The sequence below is a fragment of the Chrysochloris asiatica genome, unplaced genomic scaffold (assembly GCF_000296735.1).
Source record: "Chrysochloris asiatica unplaced genomic scaffold, ChrAsi1.0 scaffold00003, whole genome shotgun sequence".
Lineage (NCBI taxonomy): Eukaryota > Metazoa > Chordata > Mammalia > Afrosoricida > Chrysochloridae > Chrysochloris > Chrysochloris asiatica.
In genome coordinates this window covers 24,841,903-24,855,409 of record NW_006408521.1, presented here as the reverse complement: position 1 = coordinate 24,855,409, position 13,507 = coordinate 24,841,903, and the positions used below count along the sequence as shown (strand labels likewise).

The 13,507-nt window shown below is 40.3% G+C and overlaps 1 protein-coding gene across 3 annotated transcripts in view; it reads left to right on the top strand.

The window, feature by feature from the left end:
- Window positions 1-13,507, top strand: part of HPSE2 (heparanase 2) — an 869,616-nt gene that overhangs the window by 681,862 nt on the left and 174,247 nt on the right. For all 3 annotated transcript variants that reach the window (XM_006831233.1, XM_006831232.1, XM_006831231.1), the window contains one exon: window positions 6,621-6,735. In XM_006831233.1, coding sequence (XP_006831296.1) covers window positions 6,621-6,735 — 115 coding nt within the window. The remainder of the gene's footprint in view (window positions 1-6,620; window positions 6,736-13,507) is intronic.

Genomic DNA, 13,507 nt, shown 5'->3' with positions numbered 1-13,507 from the left:
ATCCTATCATAGACAATGTTGTACTTCATGACAGATCTTGATATGTTCTTTTTGATGGTGAATGGAATGCCATTCCTCTTTAACGTTCCTTCCCTATATAGTAAACTAGGTGATGGTCAGATTCAAAATGGCCAACACCAGTCCATTTCAACTCACTTATGCCTAGGACAGCGGTTCAAGCTCACCAGTGTCGCTATGGGTCGGAATCGATTCGCCAGCACTTCACAACAACAACAACATGCCTAGGATAGCGATATTTTAGCATTCCATTTAAATTTTGACAACTTGAAATTTTCCTATATTTATACTTATTGCATTCCAAATTCTGATTATTAATGGATGTTTACAGCTGTTTCTCTTCATTTTGAGTTCCCCATCAGCATATGACGGTCTTGAAGGCTTTGCTTCATTAGTGTCATCACAATCAACTCTATTTTCAGGAGGCAGCTCTCCCCCAGTGGTGTTTTGAGTGCCTTCCAACCTGAGGGGCTCATCTTCCAGCACTATATCTGACAATATTTGTGTGCTCTTCCTCATTTTTCAATATTCAATATTCTCGTTCTGACAGAGTTCCACTGCTGTTCATAAGGTTTTCAGTGACCAAATATTCAGAAGTTGTCCCTCTCTCCTTCTTCCTAGTCTTTCTTTGTCTGGAAGCTCAGCCTAGGTATGTCCACTGTGGGTGACCCTGCTGATGTTTAAAATACCCCTGGCATAGCTTCCAGAATCACAGCAACACTCAAGCCTCCACAGTACTACGAACTGCCTGATGTACGGTGGTTGGCTGAGAGAGACCCTATTCAGAAGAACTGTAGCTGTGCCTTAAGCAATTTATTTTACTAGTAACAGCTGTTCCTAATTATTTAGGTGCTGTCCCCCTCCATTGAGGCAGATTGCTTAATACATTTGTGAAGAAGAAAGCAGGCCAGTCAGTAGATTGTCTTTACAGATGTATTTCTGGAAAACGTAGATAAGGACACTGAGTCGGTGTAATATATGGTGATAGGATTCCTTGTGTTTTCCATCTCTTTGTCCTTGGCACCTAAGTTCAGTGTGTGTGTGGCGCAGAGTAGATAGTTAACAAGCATGTTGCAAATGAATTAGGAAAGTGAATCAGCAGAGAATCTTCTTTCCATAACACACTCTGCACTGATTTAGATGTTTGCCCTGTGGTAAGGGTGAGAGGCAGTCAGTACTGGGAGTGGGGATAGAAGCAGCAAAATGGCTTTTGCTCAATTGTCACAAAAGGACTTAGCCGCAGGGCCCAATTGTACTGAATGTTTTCACAAGCATTCTTCTCTTTAGGGAAGGCTGTGAAATGAAAAATACCACAAATTTTCGTGGAGGGAAAAGAGCTGGAGCTGAGAACTGCCTTTCCATGAACATCCGTCAAATAGATCTCTCCAGTCACTTGGCAGAACACAGATAAACATAGTTTAGATTTGGGTTGTAGCACGAAACCTAATGCTTGAGTGACACACATCACATGAAAAGGAGTGCAGTCTGCTCCCGGTTTTCTTTCCCAAGGGATAAATTGCTTCCTGGGAGAAAAAAAAAGATTGAGTCATTCTGGGAGGCTCCAGTAGGCAGCAAGAAACTGGAAAGATATTATTCCTCATTCCTTTGGTTCTATGCTGTACCAGGTTGTCAAGGATAACGTTTCCTAATCAGGGGTTTGAGATTCTTTGTGGAATTACAGATACACCTAGTAGTTATGAGTCAGCCTGCTAACCTCAAGGTCAGCAGTTGGAAACTCCGCAGGAGAAAGATGCGGTTTTCTGTTTCCATAAAGATTTACAGTCTCGGAAACCCTATACAGGGTCAGTAAGAGTCAGAACTGACTCCACGGCACATAACTACCAACACCACCACCCTTGGCATACTAGTAAATCTCCAGCATGTAGCAAACGTCTGACACATAGTAATTTTTTTTTGACGTTTTTATTGTGAATTGAGTGATAGTTTACATGGGAGAACATCGGCTTTACAGTCACCATTTCATTGCAGTGATTACCATCTCCTCTGTGCATCATCATGCAACAGTATTTGCTTCTATACCCTCTATTTTTGTTTTTTATGTACACAAAAACACTCAGGAATATATAATCATTTAAACAACAAAAGGGCACATTCTACAAACCTGCCCCCTGGCCACAAGCACACAGCCTTTCTCTTTCTATGAGTCTGGAGTCCTCAGCTGCTCTATTTCTCCATGTCCTCATTTCTGCCTCCATCTCTGGTTTGCTGCTTCTCTGGATAGAGTCCCACATTCTGCTCATGCTCTTCTCCCATGGTGGTCCTAGGGTCCTCTGTTCCTGAACTGTAAAATTAACTATTCCCCGCTTTTTGTCAAGAACTTCTACCTTTACTGTTGTGACAGTTGCAATTAGTCATGATAACAGTTACTCACTATTGAATCATAAGAATATTATCCCCATATCTTTTCACCAGACCCATCTAGACAAGATGAAAACTATTCAGTGGGGATTCTACCTACCCACACACACTCTGAAACTAAACTTCCTCTTGAAAACTTGTAAGCCAGTCACTTAATGCCTTTACAGTGCTCCCCCCACCCCCATTTTAGGTAGCCAATGTCTAAGTTGCCCATCCCTATCAACTCTGTATACAGAGGGGATAGGATTGATGACTTCAGGCTAAGACTCTTTCCCTCTCAGTTGGTATTTTGAGCTACTACATCCATAAGTACAGGTCAAGTTCATTAAATTGTAGCTTGTTTCCTTCATCAAAAAAAAATTTTTTTTTAATCTTCCTCTAGTCGAGTTCTGATCAAGTCATTGAAGCTAGGTCTAATGGGTACTATCTACAAGTTTGGGCATTCTTGTGTGTCTCCCCTCACTTCATATCAGCTGGATGCTTTGCTTTCAGCTCTAGCCCTCCATGGCTATGTCCTTGTCCATGGGCTCAGGAGTCCCCAGGTCTCATCATACTTCAGACCAACCAGCCCTTCCCTTTGTCTCTCTCATCTCCAGATCAATGGGAGTCTATGGAATGCAGTTGAACTTAGCTCATTGCTTCATTGCTGCCTTTCCCCCTCTTCCACTCATCAGTAGACCAATGTGGTTGCCAGCAAGCTTACAGGCTTGCTCACGTGTTCCCTTTGAGCACATAGTGATATTTAATAATTTTTTGTGGGATGAAAAGCAATGGTTGGGGTAGCATCCTTGGTGGAATCATCTCACTGCCTTTCTGTACCTGCGTGTAAAAGGGAGACTTAGAGACTATGTAGTTCTCCTTTTCAGGGGACTGCTGTTATAAGTGGAGGATAATCTCAGTTCTAACCATTCTACTCTGAAAGTCATGGGTATGTAGGAGTTCTGGTTGTAGTCATTTTTGAGGGCTCCAGAACCTGAATATGCTTTACAGTGATATGGTTTGAAAATGAGGACGCATATTCTTGCTGCTTGCAAGAATCTCTTCAACAACCCTTCAGGTACCAGTGAAAAATCAGATTTATTAATGAACATGTCTTGGTTGAGTATATGTTCATTGCAGACCACTTTGCAGATATCACAACAAGTAGGATTTTAATACTATTTCTGTGAATATGCAAAGACAGGTATTTATAGACCCAGTGCTTTACAAATTCATTCCAACATTCTTGTGTCTATCCTCACTACCAAAAACAAGACCTGGCCAGTGACAGCAAAGTAATAAATACTGTTGACAAATGTTGGTGGATCAGTGGAATGTCTCTGCAAATAAACACAGCAAGATACAGTCTTGCGTTGATATCCAGATGTGCGAGATGTAGACACTCACCATGCTGGTGTAGGCATAAAGAGGCACATATAGATGAGTCTATATTTACCCACTGTGCTGTTTCTTCACTCACCCAGTAAGCATACGAATGTTGTTGTGTTGTGTGCTGTGAAGTCTGTTCATAATGAGCCTGTGTAGGACTTAAGAGGATGACTTGTGGATTTGCACTGCCAATCTTGCTGTTACTTACCCGACCCAAGCACCACACAAGGACTCAGGCATAAGGACAGAAAGGTGAATAAGATATTCTTTATGGAGTGCTTCCATAAAGAATACAGCTTTGGGAAGCCTATGGAGCAGTTCTACCGTGTCCTAGAGGGTCACTGTGTGTTGGAAAGGCAAAGGCTCGGCTTTGGGTTGATTCATTAGATACAGACCCTCTTGCATTTGGACTGTTTCAGCATGGAAGGAACAGTGATTTTGAGGCATTAGACCATACCATAAACACTGAACTTTGAACCACATAGTCAGCAGTTTGAGTCCGTCAGCTGCTCTGTGGGAGAAAGGTGAGGTTTTCTGCTCCTGCCGAGATTTAAAGGCTTGGAAACCCTATAAACGAAATGGCTCATTGGCTCTTAACAACAAGGACAACAAGGCCAGAATTCAGGCTGTAGTTCTACCACTGGACATAACTTGCCTGGCTACTTAGTACAATGCCTTGGTGGCTGAAGGAAAAGTACAATCCATTATCCTAATTTCACAGGGTTACTAAATTAATGAAAATAACAAAAGAAGTAGCTCAGCCATGTGGTATTCCAAAAGTAATTTCACTCTCTGGGTCACAGTGTCCCGATTTGAACCAAAAGGAAAAAGTTTTAAAAGTTTGACTGTATTAGTATCAGATTTTCCTTTTGCTTTAAAGCTTTTGTTTTTGTGTTTTGCTTTACTTTGTTGTTTATTTTTTGCTTTTGGGGGGTTTTGTAACTCTAGTTGTCAGTAAATACTTGTTGGTTAGTTTTTATGAGAAAAAATTTCAATTATAAATGTGAAAGAGATTTGAAATATGTACTAACATTTATTCATAATATAAAAATGAACACTGTTCTTCATTCCAGTAAGTAAAACTGTAATCCATCTATAAGTTACTGGTTTGTTGTTCTGTATGATTACAGATTTGGGAAATCTTCACTTTGTGAAATATGTTCCTAGTGTAACAGATGTTTACTAATTCTCAAAGTTCCAAGAATCTAATTTTATCCAAGTCAATTTCTACTTAACAAATAACATTGAATGCCCCAAGTGTGCCAGAAATTGTGATGGGTGTTTTGGGTACAAGGCTAAGACACTGTGTCTCTGCTTCATGTGAGTGGAAAGAAGGTAGAACCCATCATGTGGTGGGTTCAGAGAGAAGTAGGGTTAAGAGAGTTTTGGGGATAGACAGAGGAGAAAGGCATTATCTGTTACATGGGATGGGGGCAGGTTAGGAGATGATACTTGATTTAGAGATTAGTAAATGAAAAGACATTTATCATGTGAAAAGAAGTGGGTTGGAAGAGGAGAAGATGAGAATTCTAAACAGAAGGGAAAACATGTGTAAAGATACAGGTAGGTATAAAGAAACTTGGCAATTTGGGTAGCCAAAGTCATTTTATGTAACTTAGAGCATGGAGAATGGGGTGTAGGGTGAAAGAATTGGAGAGAAGAGAGTAGATGAAGCCAGACATATGTACTGGAATCAGCTTGTAAAACACCTTATCTTTCATTCTGAAAAGACTGTAGCTCCCAGATAGATTTCTAACACATATATTATTACAATGAGAAGTTTCCCTAAATTCTAGAAGTAGGAATACAAATAAGTAAGAAATGTGAATGCAAGCATGAATGTGTAAATTAGCAAGGCTGAATTAGCCATGGGTGTTGAAAGACCCTAAAAAAGAGCATTTTGTGATGGCAAGCATGCCCCAGGAAGTGAGTGTTTTGCATTATGACATATGTGATAAGTGTGTGAACAGTGCTGACCCTCCATTGGTATATGAGGGGGCTTCAAAAATTTTGTGGAAAAATGTAATTAAAAGATAATGGAATTTTTCCATGAACTTTTTGTGTGGATAGTATTAGACTTTAACTTTATTATAGTTATTATTATTATTATATCATGGACAATAATTGTTGTATTGCTGTTGACAGTGGTGTAGAGACACACATGACTGGAACACTCTTGTGTAGACCAACCGAGAAAGTGGGTCAGATCTTGTGAAAGGCAATAGAGTGGCAGGGTCCAAGTAGAGATGTTGGAGTGCTGGAGTGTGTTGTGTGTATGCAGCTGTGATTGAGTGCCCTCTGGCATGGAGGATAATGTTCCATTTGTCAGTAGATACTATTGTTCATATTGGTGGTGGTGGTGTTTATGTGCCATGGACTCACTTCCAACTCATAGTGACCCTGTCCCTGTATAGGGTTTCCAAGGAAGTCAATCTTTACAGGAGCAGAAAGCCTCATCTTTCTCCCACAAAGTGACTGGTAGATTTGAACTGCTGACCTTACGGCTAGCAGCCCAGCTCTAAGCCACTGTGCTACTAGGGTTCCTTTTGTTAGCATTAGAGGAAAAAAAATAAAATAACATTAGAAACAAGCGATTTTGTGACTATTTTACTTCTCTGGGACACCAGTGTTGATTTTTTTTCCCTATAAAATGCAAAGGTTGGGTTTGAGAATCTCTAAAATTTATTCCAGCAATGAATTCAATGCTTTAAATAGTCTCCTTTAGTTTAAAGTAAGAGGTCAATTTAACGGTGGGGCTAGTGCATGAATGTATGACTTAGCTACTCTCTACAGAGCTTGTTACATACCATATGTAAAAAATCCATTGATATAACTTTTTTTCCCCTGCTTTTTAGATGGTTGAACACTTTAGGAATGTTGGCCAACCAGGGCATCGATGTTGTGATACGGCACTCATTTTTTGACCATGGATACAATCACCTTGTGGACCAGAATTTTAACCCCTTACCAGTAAGTGTGAGATAAAGATCCCCAACTTCTTTTCATGTCATCCAGTACTATTGCTCATTCCTTGTTCTCACACTGAAAGAATGGTCTTCACTTTCTGCTACCAGTTAAGTTCATAAATCAAATAGAAGCATTCTTGTCTTCTATTCCTTTGACCCATTTCATAGACTTTTGGTTTCATCACTCACAGACACACACACACACACACACACACATATACACATGTTGCTCTTGTTGTTGTTGTTAAGTGCTGTTGAATCAATTCTGACTCATAACGAATCTGTGTAGGGTCTCCAAAGAGCAGCTCATGGATTTCAACCACCGACCTTGCAGTCCTGTGCATTATCCCAAAGTGCTACACCAGGACTACACATACACATGTATACAGAAACACAAATATCTGTCTAGACCCACATATACACATAACTATATGTACACCCACATACACACCTAGATGTCCTGGTGTGGCACTATAGCATAAGCATTGGACTGCTAACTATAAATTCAGCAGTTTAAACCCATCATCCTCATCTACTCCTCGGAAACCCCATGCAGGGTCTCTATGAGTTGTAACCAACTTGACAGCACTTCACAACTATAAAAGCACATATGGGAGGGCTTCATAAAGTTTCTAGAAAAATCTCATTATCTTTTCATTCAATTTTCTTACAAAATTTGTGAAGCCCCCTCATCCTGTGCCTCTGTAGGGTAGCACTGAACTACTAACCACAAAGTCAATGGTTCAAACCCACCACTATCTCCTTGGAACCCCTGAGTCAGAATGGACTAGACAGCACTAGACAACAACTTAACAGCAACACACCGTTACCCACATAGACATGCAAGAATATACATGTATAGATAATTATTTAATATGTTTATTTACTGGACTTTTTGAAGAAACCTTGCACAGTTGAGATTCTACTTCTACTGGTGGCCTGTTTGAACTCTGCTTGAGAGTGAATTTTTCCAGATTGTTTTCTTCTAATGCTAATAAGAGACATTAGTTCATGTCAAATGCTACATGGTGAAAGCAGATAGGGGAGTATGAGCCAAGATCAGATACAGTAGGAACCCCCCCTCTTTTAGGGTGTAGATGAAGTGTGCTTACAGTTAGATGTTGATCCCCATGTGACAACGAGGGGGTCTGCCCACAGCACAGTCTCCTCTAGACAGTGAAGGCTAAAGCAGAATAGTAAACGAGATCTGAGTGAGTCCAGTGACTTTCTTAGCCAATCAGAAAATTCCCACTGAGCCAGGAGTTCAGGCTTCTCGGATGAACTAAAGAAAGTCTTATCCTTCCTACAGTTGGCATGGTTGTGGTGAAAGGTCAAACTTCTCTCATCAACTCCTAGAAGTCAGAGCTGCAATTCCTCTTCTAGAAGGCCTGGTTCTGCCTCACTTAACAGAGGGCCTAGCAGCTTGGAGTGTGGTGGAGACGGGGTGGTGTAGATACAGCCTTAGAAGCTGTCCCTCTGCCCTGGTCCAGTGCTCGTCCTTCCTTCACAATCACTGACGCCCTGGGCATTACAGTAAACAAATAAAACCAGAACCGGAACTAGGGTCTCTCCCCACGTATCCCCAGCTCCACCCTAGACCACTTAGAAGTCTCCTAGACCAAAACAGAGAATGAATAGATTGGCACCGGGCAGCACCATTTCCGTGCCTCAACCAAATCCCTCCAGGTTAGAGCTCTAAGTAATTACTGCGTCACTGGTTGTAAAGGACTCCGATCAAATTACAAATATTTGCACCAGCTGGTACAGTTGCTTTCATTCACAGGGCAAAGACAGCTTTCTCAAAGTTGTGTGTGGAGGTGAGGTGGGGAGGAGTCAGGAGGTAGTGATTAGGTTTGGAACCATAAGCTTTTACTGTTTGGGTTTTGTTTTTGAGGTAACTCATAAACTTCTGGAGTCAAAACAAGTGAATAATTAGAAAAGCATCTATGAAATATAAGCATTAAACAAATATAATGTCACACAAAAATAAATATGTATTGACCATTAGGCTCTGGGAAGGAAACTAGTAATATTTGGATATAGATGAATGGATGGATGAATGGATGAAGAGAGAAAGTACTGGGAATCACTGAAGGCTACTTTGAAGTGGGCGTAGAGAGAAGGCTTCTCTGAGAAGGTGACATGTAAGTCTAGAGCCCAAGACCATAAGGAGCCAACTATGCAGATTTCACAGAAGAGTTTCCAAGGCAGGAGAAAGGAGATAATGCAAAGACTCCAAGGCAGGAACAAATTTAGCATGTTGGAGAAAACACAAGAAGAACACAGTAGCTGGGTCATGGTAGGGAATAGGAGACTGGTTCTAAGTAACATGGGTTATGTGTCAGATCACAGTGAGCTTAGCAAGTTAAAACATGTACTTTTTGTTGTTGTTCCAGAATCATATGTTGAGAAGCTTTGTTTACTCATTAAATCGCTTTCACAAATTTGTCAAAAATTAACGAATTTGTTAAGTGTAGGTCTATTTCTGGAATTTCTGTTTAATTCTGTTTGTCCATCATTTGGTCAATAGCTCACTGATCAGATTCTCTAAGGGCTGACCTTAAGTTGTATGTGTCCCAGTTTGTTCTGTTTCAAGGCTGATTGTGTTTCTGTAAGTCTTCTGCATTTCCCTATACATTTTAATAACAACTTGTCAGTGATACAATTTGGGGAGAATTGCTATGATGAAAATAGAAGCCTCTCAATTCATGATGTATCTTTCTATTTTATTTTATTTTTTTCATTTTAGCCTTGCTTTGTAAATTTAGGTTTTAATGTTTTAAGTTTTTATTGTAAACTGAATGATAGAATATCAGCTTTACACCATCGTTTCATTGCAATGATTACAATCTCCTCCATGCATCATCATTTAATAGTATTTGCTTCCATTCCTTCTGTTTCTTATGTGGGGGTTTTTTTGGGGCGAGGGAGTGCTGTATACAAAAACACTCAGAAATATATAATAATTTAAACAACGAAAGGGCACGTTCTGCAAACCTGCTTCCTGGCTGCCAGCACCCAGTCCCTCTCTTTCCATAAGTCCAGAGTCCTCAGCTGCTCTGTCTCTCCATGCCCCCATCTCTGCCTCCATCTTTGGTGTCGCTGCTTCTCTAAATAGGGTCCCACATTCCACTTGTGTTCTTCTCCCTTGATGGTCCTAGGTCCTCTGTTTCTGGACTGTACAATTAACTACTCCCCCTGTTTTTGTTACAAAACTAAAAGAAGATGTACTTTTAATGTAAGTAACATGAAAATCTATTAAGAGTTCTTAAGCAAGATCAAAATGGTTTTCCAAAGATCACTGTGGCATAATTAATGCATCATATGGTGTGGTGTTTTTAGCAATGTAAATAATACTTAACAATTTCCAGATCATTTTAACATATGCTACTTAATAATGGAGCTCTGGTTGCGTAGTGGTTACCAATTGGGCTGCTAACCTAAAGGTCAGCAGTTCAAAACTACCAGCCATTCCACAGGAGAAAGATGAGGCTTTCTGCGCCCATAAAGATTTACAGCCTCGGAAACCCTGTACAGGGTCGCTATGAGTCAGAACCAACTCCATGGTACTTAACAACAACAACTTAATAATGCTCTGAAAATTCTGTCCTCCCTTGTGTCTTTTCTTTTTTCTCCTTTCTTTCATGCTTATTTTCCTTGATTCCTTCCTTTATTCATTCAAAAACATCTTGATCATGGCCTATGTGCTGATCACACAGTATTCAGGCACGGGGGATACTGAGGTAAGCAAAAAAGTCAAGGACCCTGAATTCCTGAAGCATATTATCAAGGGAAACATATTAAGAAACGGAAAATAAATATACAAATAAAATATTGGAGAGTTTGTCATAATTCTCTGGTGAGATAAGTATGATTATTTATACTGATTTTATAGAAGAGAAAGTAAGGTTCTATGAAGTTATAAAGTGTTTTATCCAAGGTTACATAAGTAATAACAACTATAGTTGTCTATCTTAATTTTCTTTCCATTATTCCACATTCTTTCTTGGGAGTACTCTCTTTGGTGTCCATGCCAATATTTTCCTCAGAATTGAGTGGAGATGAAAACAGAAATCTTGAAGAACTGGAGAGAAGAAAATCTAGACAATGAAAGATGGTCTTTGGGTGACTAAGTAGTCTTGATGTCCAGAGTTAGACAGACTTGAATTCATTATCAATTCTCTAAGTATATTTGCATGGCGGTGGGTAGGTTAAGATGCCAGTCATCAAGGCTTTGTTCTCCCTAGATGAGAGTTGCTGCCAATGGCTTCCTTTAAAAGAATGGCACAAGAGATCTTGGTTGTTACAGGATGCCAGCAGAACTCATAGAAATTCATAGAAAGCTAAAGCAAATCCCATTGATTTACCACAAAGACTCCAATGAGCTGGGCAGCTGAATTTCTGCAAACACCAAACTCTAATAAAGAAACTGTATGTAAAAGCACTTTTAAAAAAATAGTAGGATTTCTTTTTATCTTCTTTTGTGCTAGTAAATTCTACACTTTATAAGTCGAGAACTTGGCTGCTGGGAGACTATGTCCTAAGTCTCCCTTAGAAAGAATTTACAAGGCTAGACCAGGGCACCAATCTGAGAGATATTGCCTGCAGGCCCCTTGATTGTGGAATGGAGACAGACCAGAGAATTGTATTGGTTGCCACTTCAGAGAGTTATGCAGCTGATAACCTAGCACTGCCAATAAAAACTTGTGGATTTTACACTGTGATTAAATTTTCAAGAGAGTTTGTTAAGAGTGGCGGGGATTCGAGAGTTGTGTTTTGGTCGCCTCCCAGAAAAATCAGTATTTTTGTTCCAACTCTTTCGACCCACACAGTGCATTTCAGGAAAGGATTTTATTAGAAAATATGGTTTGGGTTTTGTTTTTGTTAGCTTCATTGGGTAAATTCAGATTAAAAATGAAACCATTGATCCATTGGATACTCAATCCGTATTACCTCCTTCTTATCTTTTATCTCAGTTTGTCTGATTCTGGCTTTGCGTTGATTGTGTCATTCTAATCTAAGGTAAGAAAGAACATGCAAGTGGTCCATTAAAAGAAAAGACTTGTCTTTGGAAAAGATCATTTTCATATACGTTTCATGTTCTTCATGTTTTTTTGCCAAACTCTCCTCCTGTTTTGAGATTTTCCCTGTCCTGGGAAGAGGACAACATTTTGTTCAGCCATGCTTCATCACTCAACTCCCACCTCTCCCCCTTGACCCTTCTGCCCTTGGGAAACAGGGGACTTGTGAGTCTCCACAGCCAGTAAGTCAGTCATGGAATCCCTTGGGAATAGATGATGTTTGTGAACAGAGAGCTCTGCAAATTCAGTGGACATAGCCCAGATCCCCACTCGCCATGGACATTTCTCCTAAGAGAGGGTTTTGGAATTAGCTTGCTGCTGTTTTTTTTAAAGAGCTTGATTTATAGAGCTTTCAGAGAAAGGAATGGTGAAGTGCTGGTCACCATCTCCTAACTCCCACACCAGGCTAGCCGACTCTGTCTTCACACTAGTGTAATTCCCTTTTAAAACCCAGACACCTCAAGTGTACCTGGTTCTGTGTTAGGTATTCTGGAGATAAGATAGGCTCCCCTCAACCGAGGAGCTAACAATGTAATGTATGTGTGTATGGGGGATACCTGGAGGATTACAGATTAGTCCTCGATTTAGAATAGAAGAAAAGGCTTTATGTCACTTTGGATTACCTTTCCTGTTCTGAGGCAGTGAAGGGGATATTTGCTCTTAGAATTCTTTTTTTAACTATTATTTCTGCTGATATTAGAAAATACTGACTTCCATCTAGTGTGTGCCTACTAAGCACCTGCTGTGTGAGTATTGTTCTGGAAAATTAAGTCAATAGTCCTGGACTGGAGTACAAATGACTAGTCTATGGTAAGATAGAGTCTAGGGCTTTGGTTCCCATAGCAACCACATTACCTGCCTGGAGGTCACTTGGCCACTGGAAAGAAGTTCTGAATCTTGCTGGTACCTACTTAGAGCAGTTGAATAGCATACCGCGGGAACGTGTTCCTTGGGGTTCCACTCGGGTTCCCCTTTGAAATGTTGGAGACAGTGCACTTTATTCACTACATACCAGGGTGTGGACATCAAATCAGCTTAAAGCTGTCCCTTCCAGAAGCGGAAGGACATCTAATCATAAACTCATGTTCCAGTAATGCTGGATTGATGGGCAGTTTCATTGTGCACTTCATTAGGAGACAGTACAAGGAGCAGCAGGAACCTGAGATAATAAGATTTCTAAGTTCTAGTCTTAACTCAGAAACTAATTAGAGATGCATCTTTGGGGTGCAATTTTCTTATCAGTTTAAGTGAAATGCCTCCTTCGCACTCCAGAGTCACATATGATCCATGATAAAGTAAGTATGGCAATGTTGTTCTTGTTAAGTGCCTTTGGGTTAGTACTATATCATAGCACTCCTGTATTGGGTTTCCAAGGAACATCTGGTAGGTTTGAACCACCTACCTTGCAATTAGCTTGCTGTTAGCAGGACAATGCTTTTATTAGTGCACCACACCAAGACTCCTTATTTTTTCAGGAAAATAATATGCAAATGAGAGCACAATGGCACTATAGAATAAACACTGGCCTGCAAACCACAAGGTCAGCAGTTCAAGCCCACCAGATGCTCCTTGGTAGAATGATAAGGCTTTCTGCACCAGCAAAGATTTACAGCCTCAGAAACCTTATGCAGGTTTACTATGAGTTGGAACCAGCTTGATGATGCTTAACAGCAACAACATATATGAGTACACATT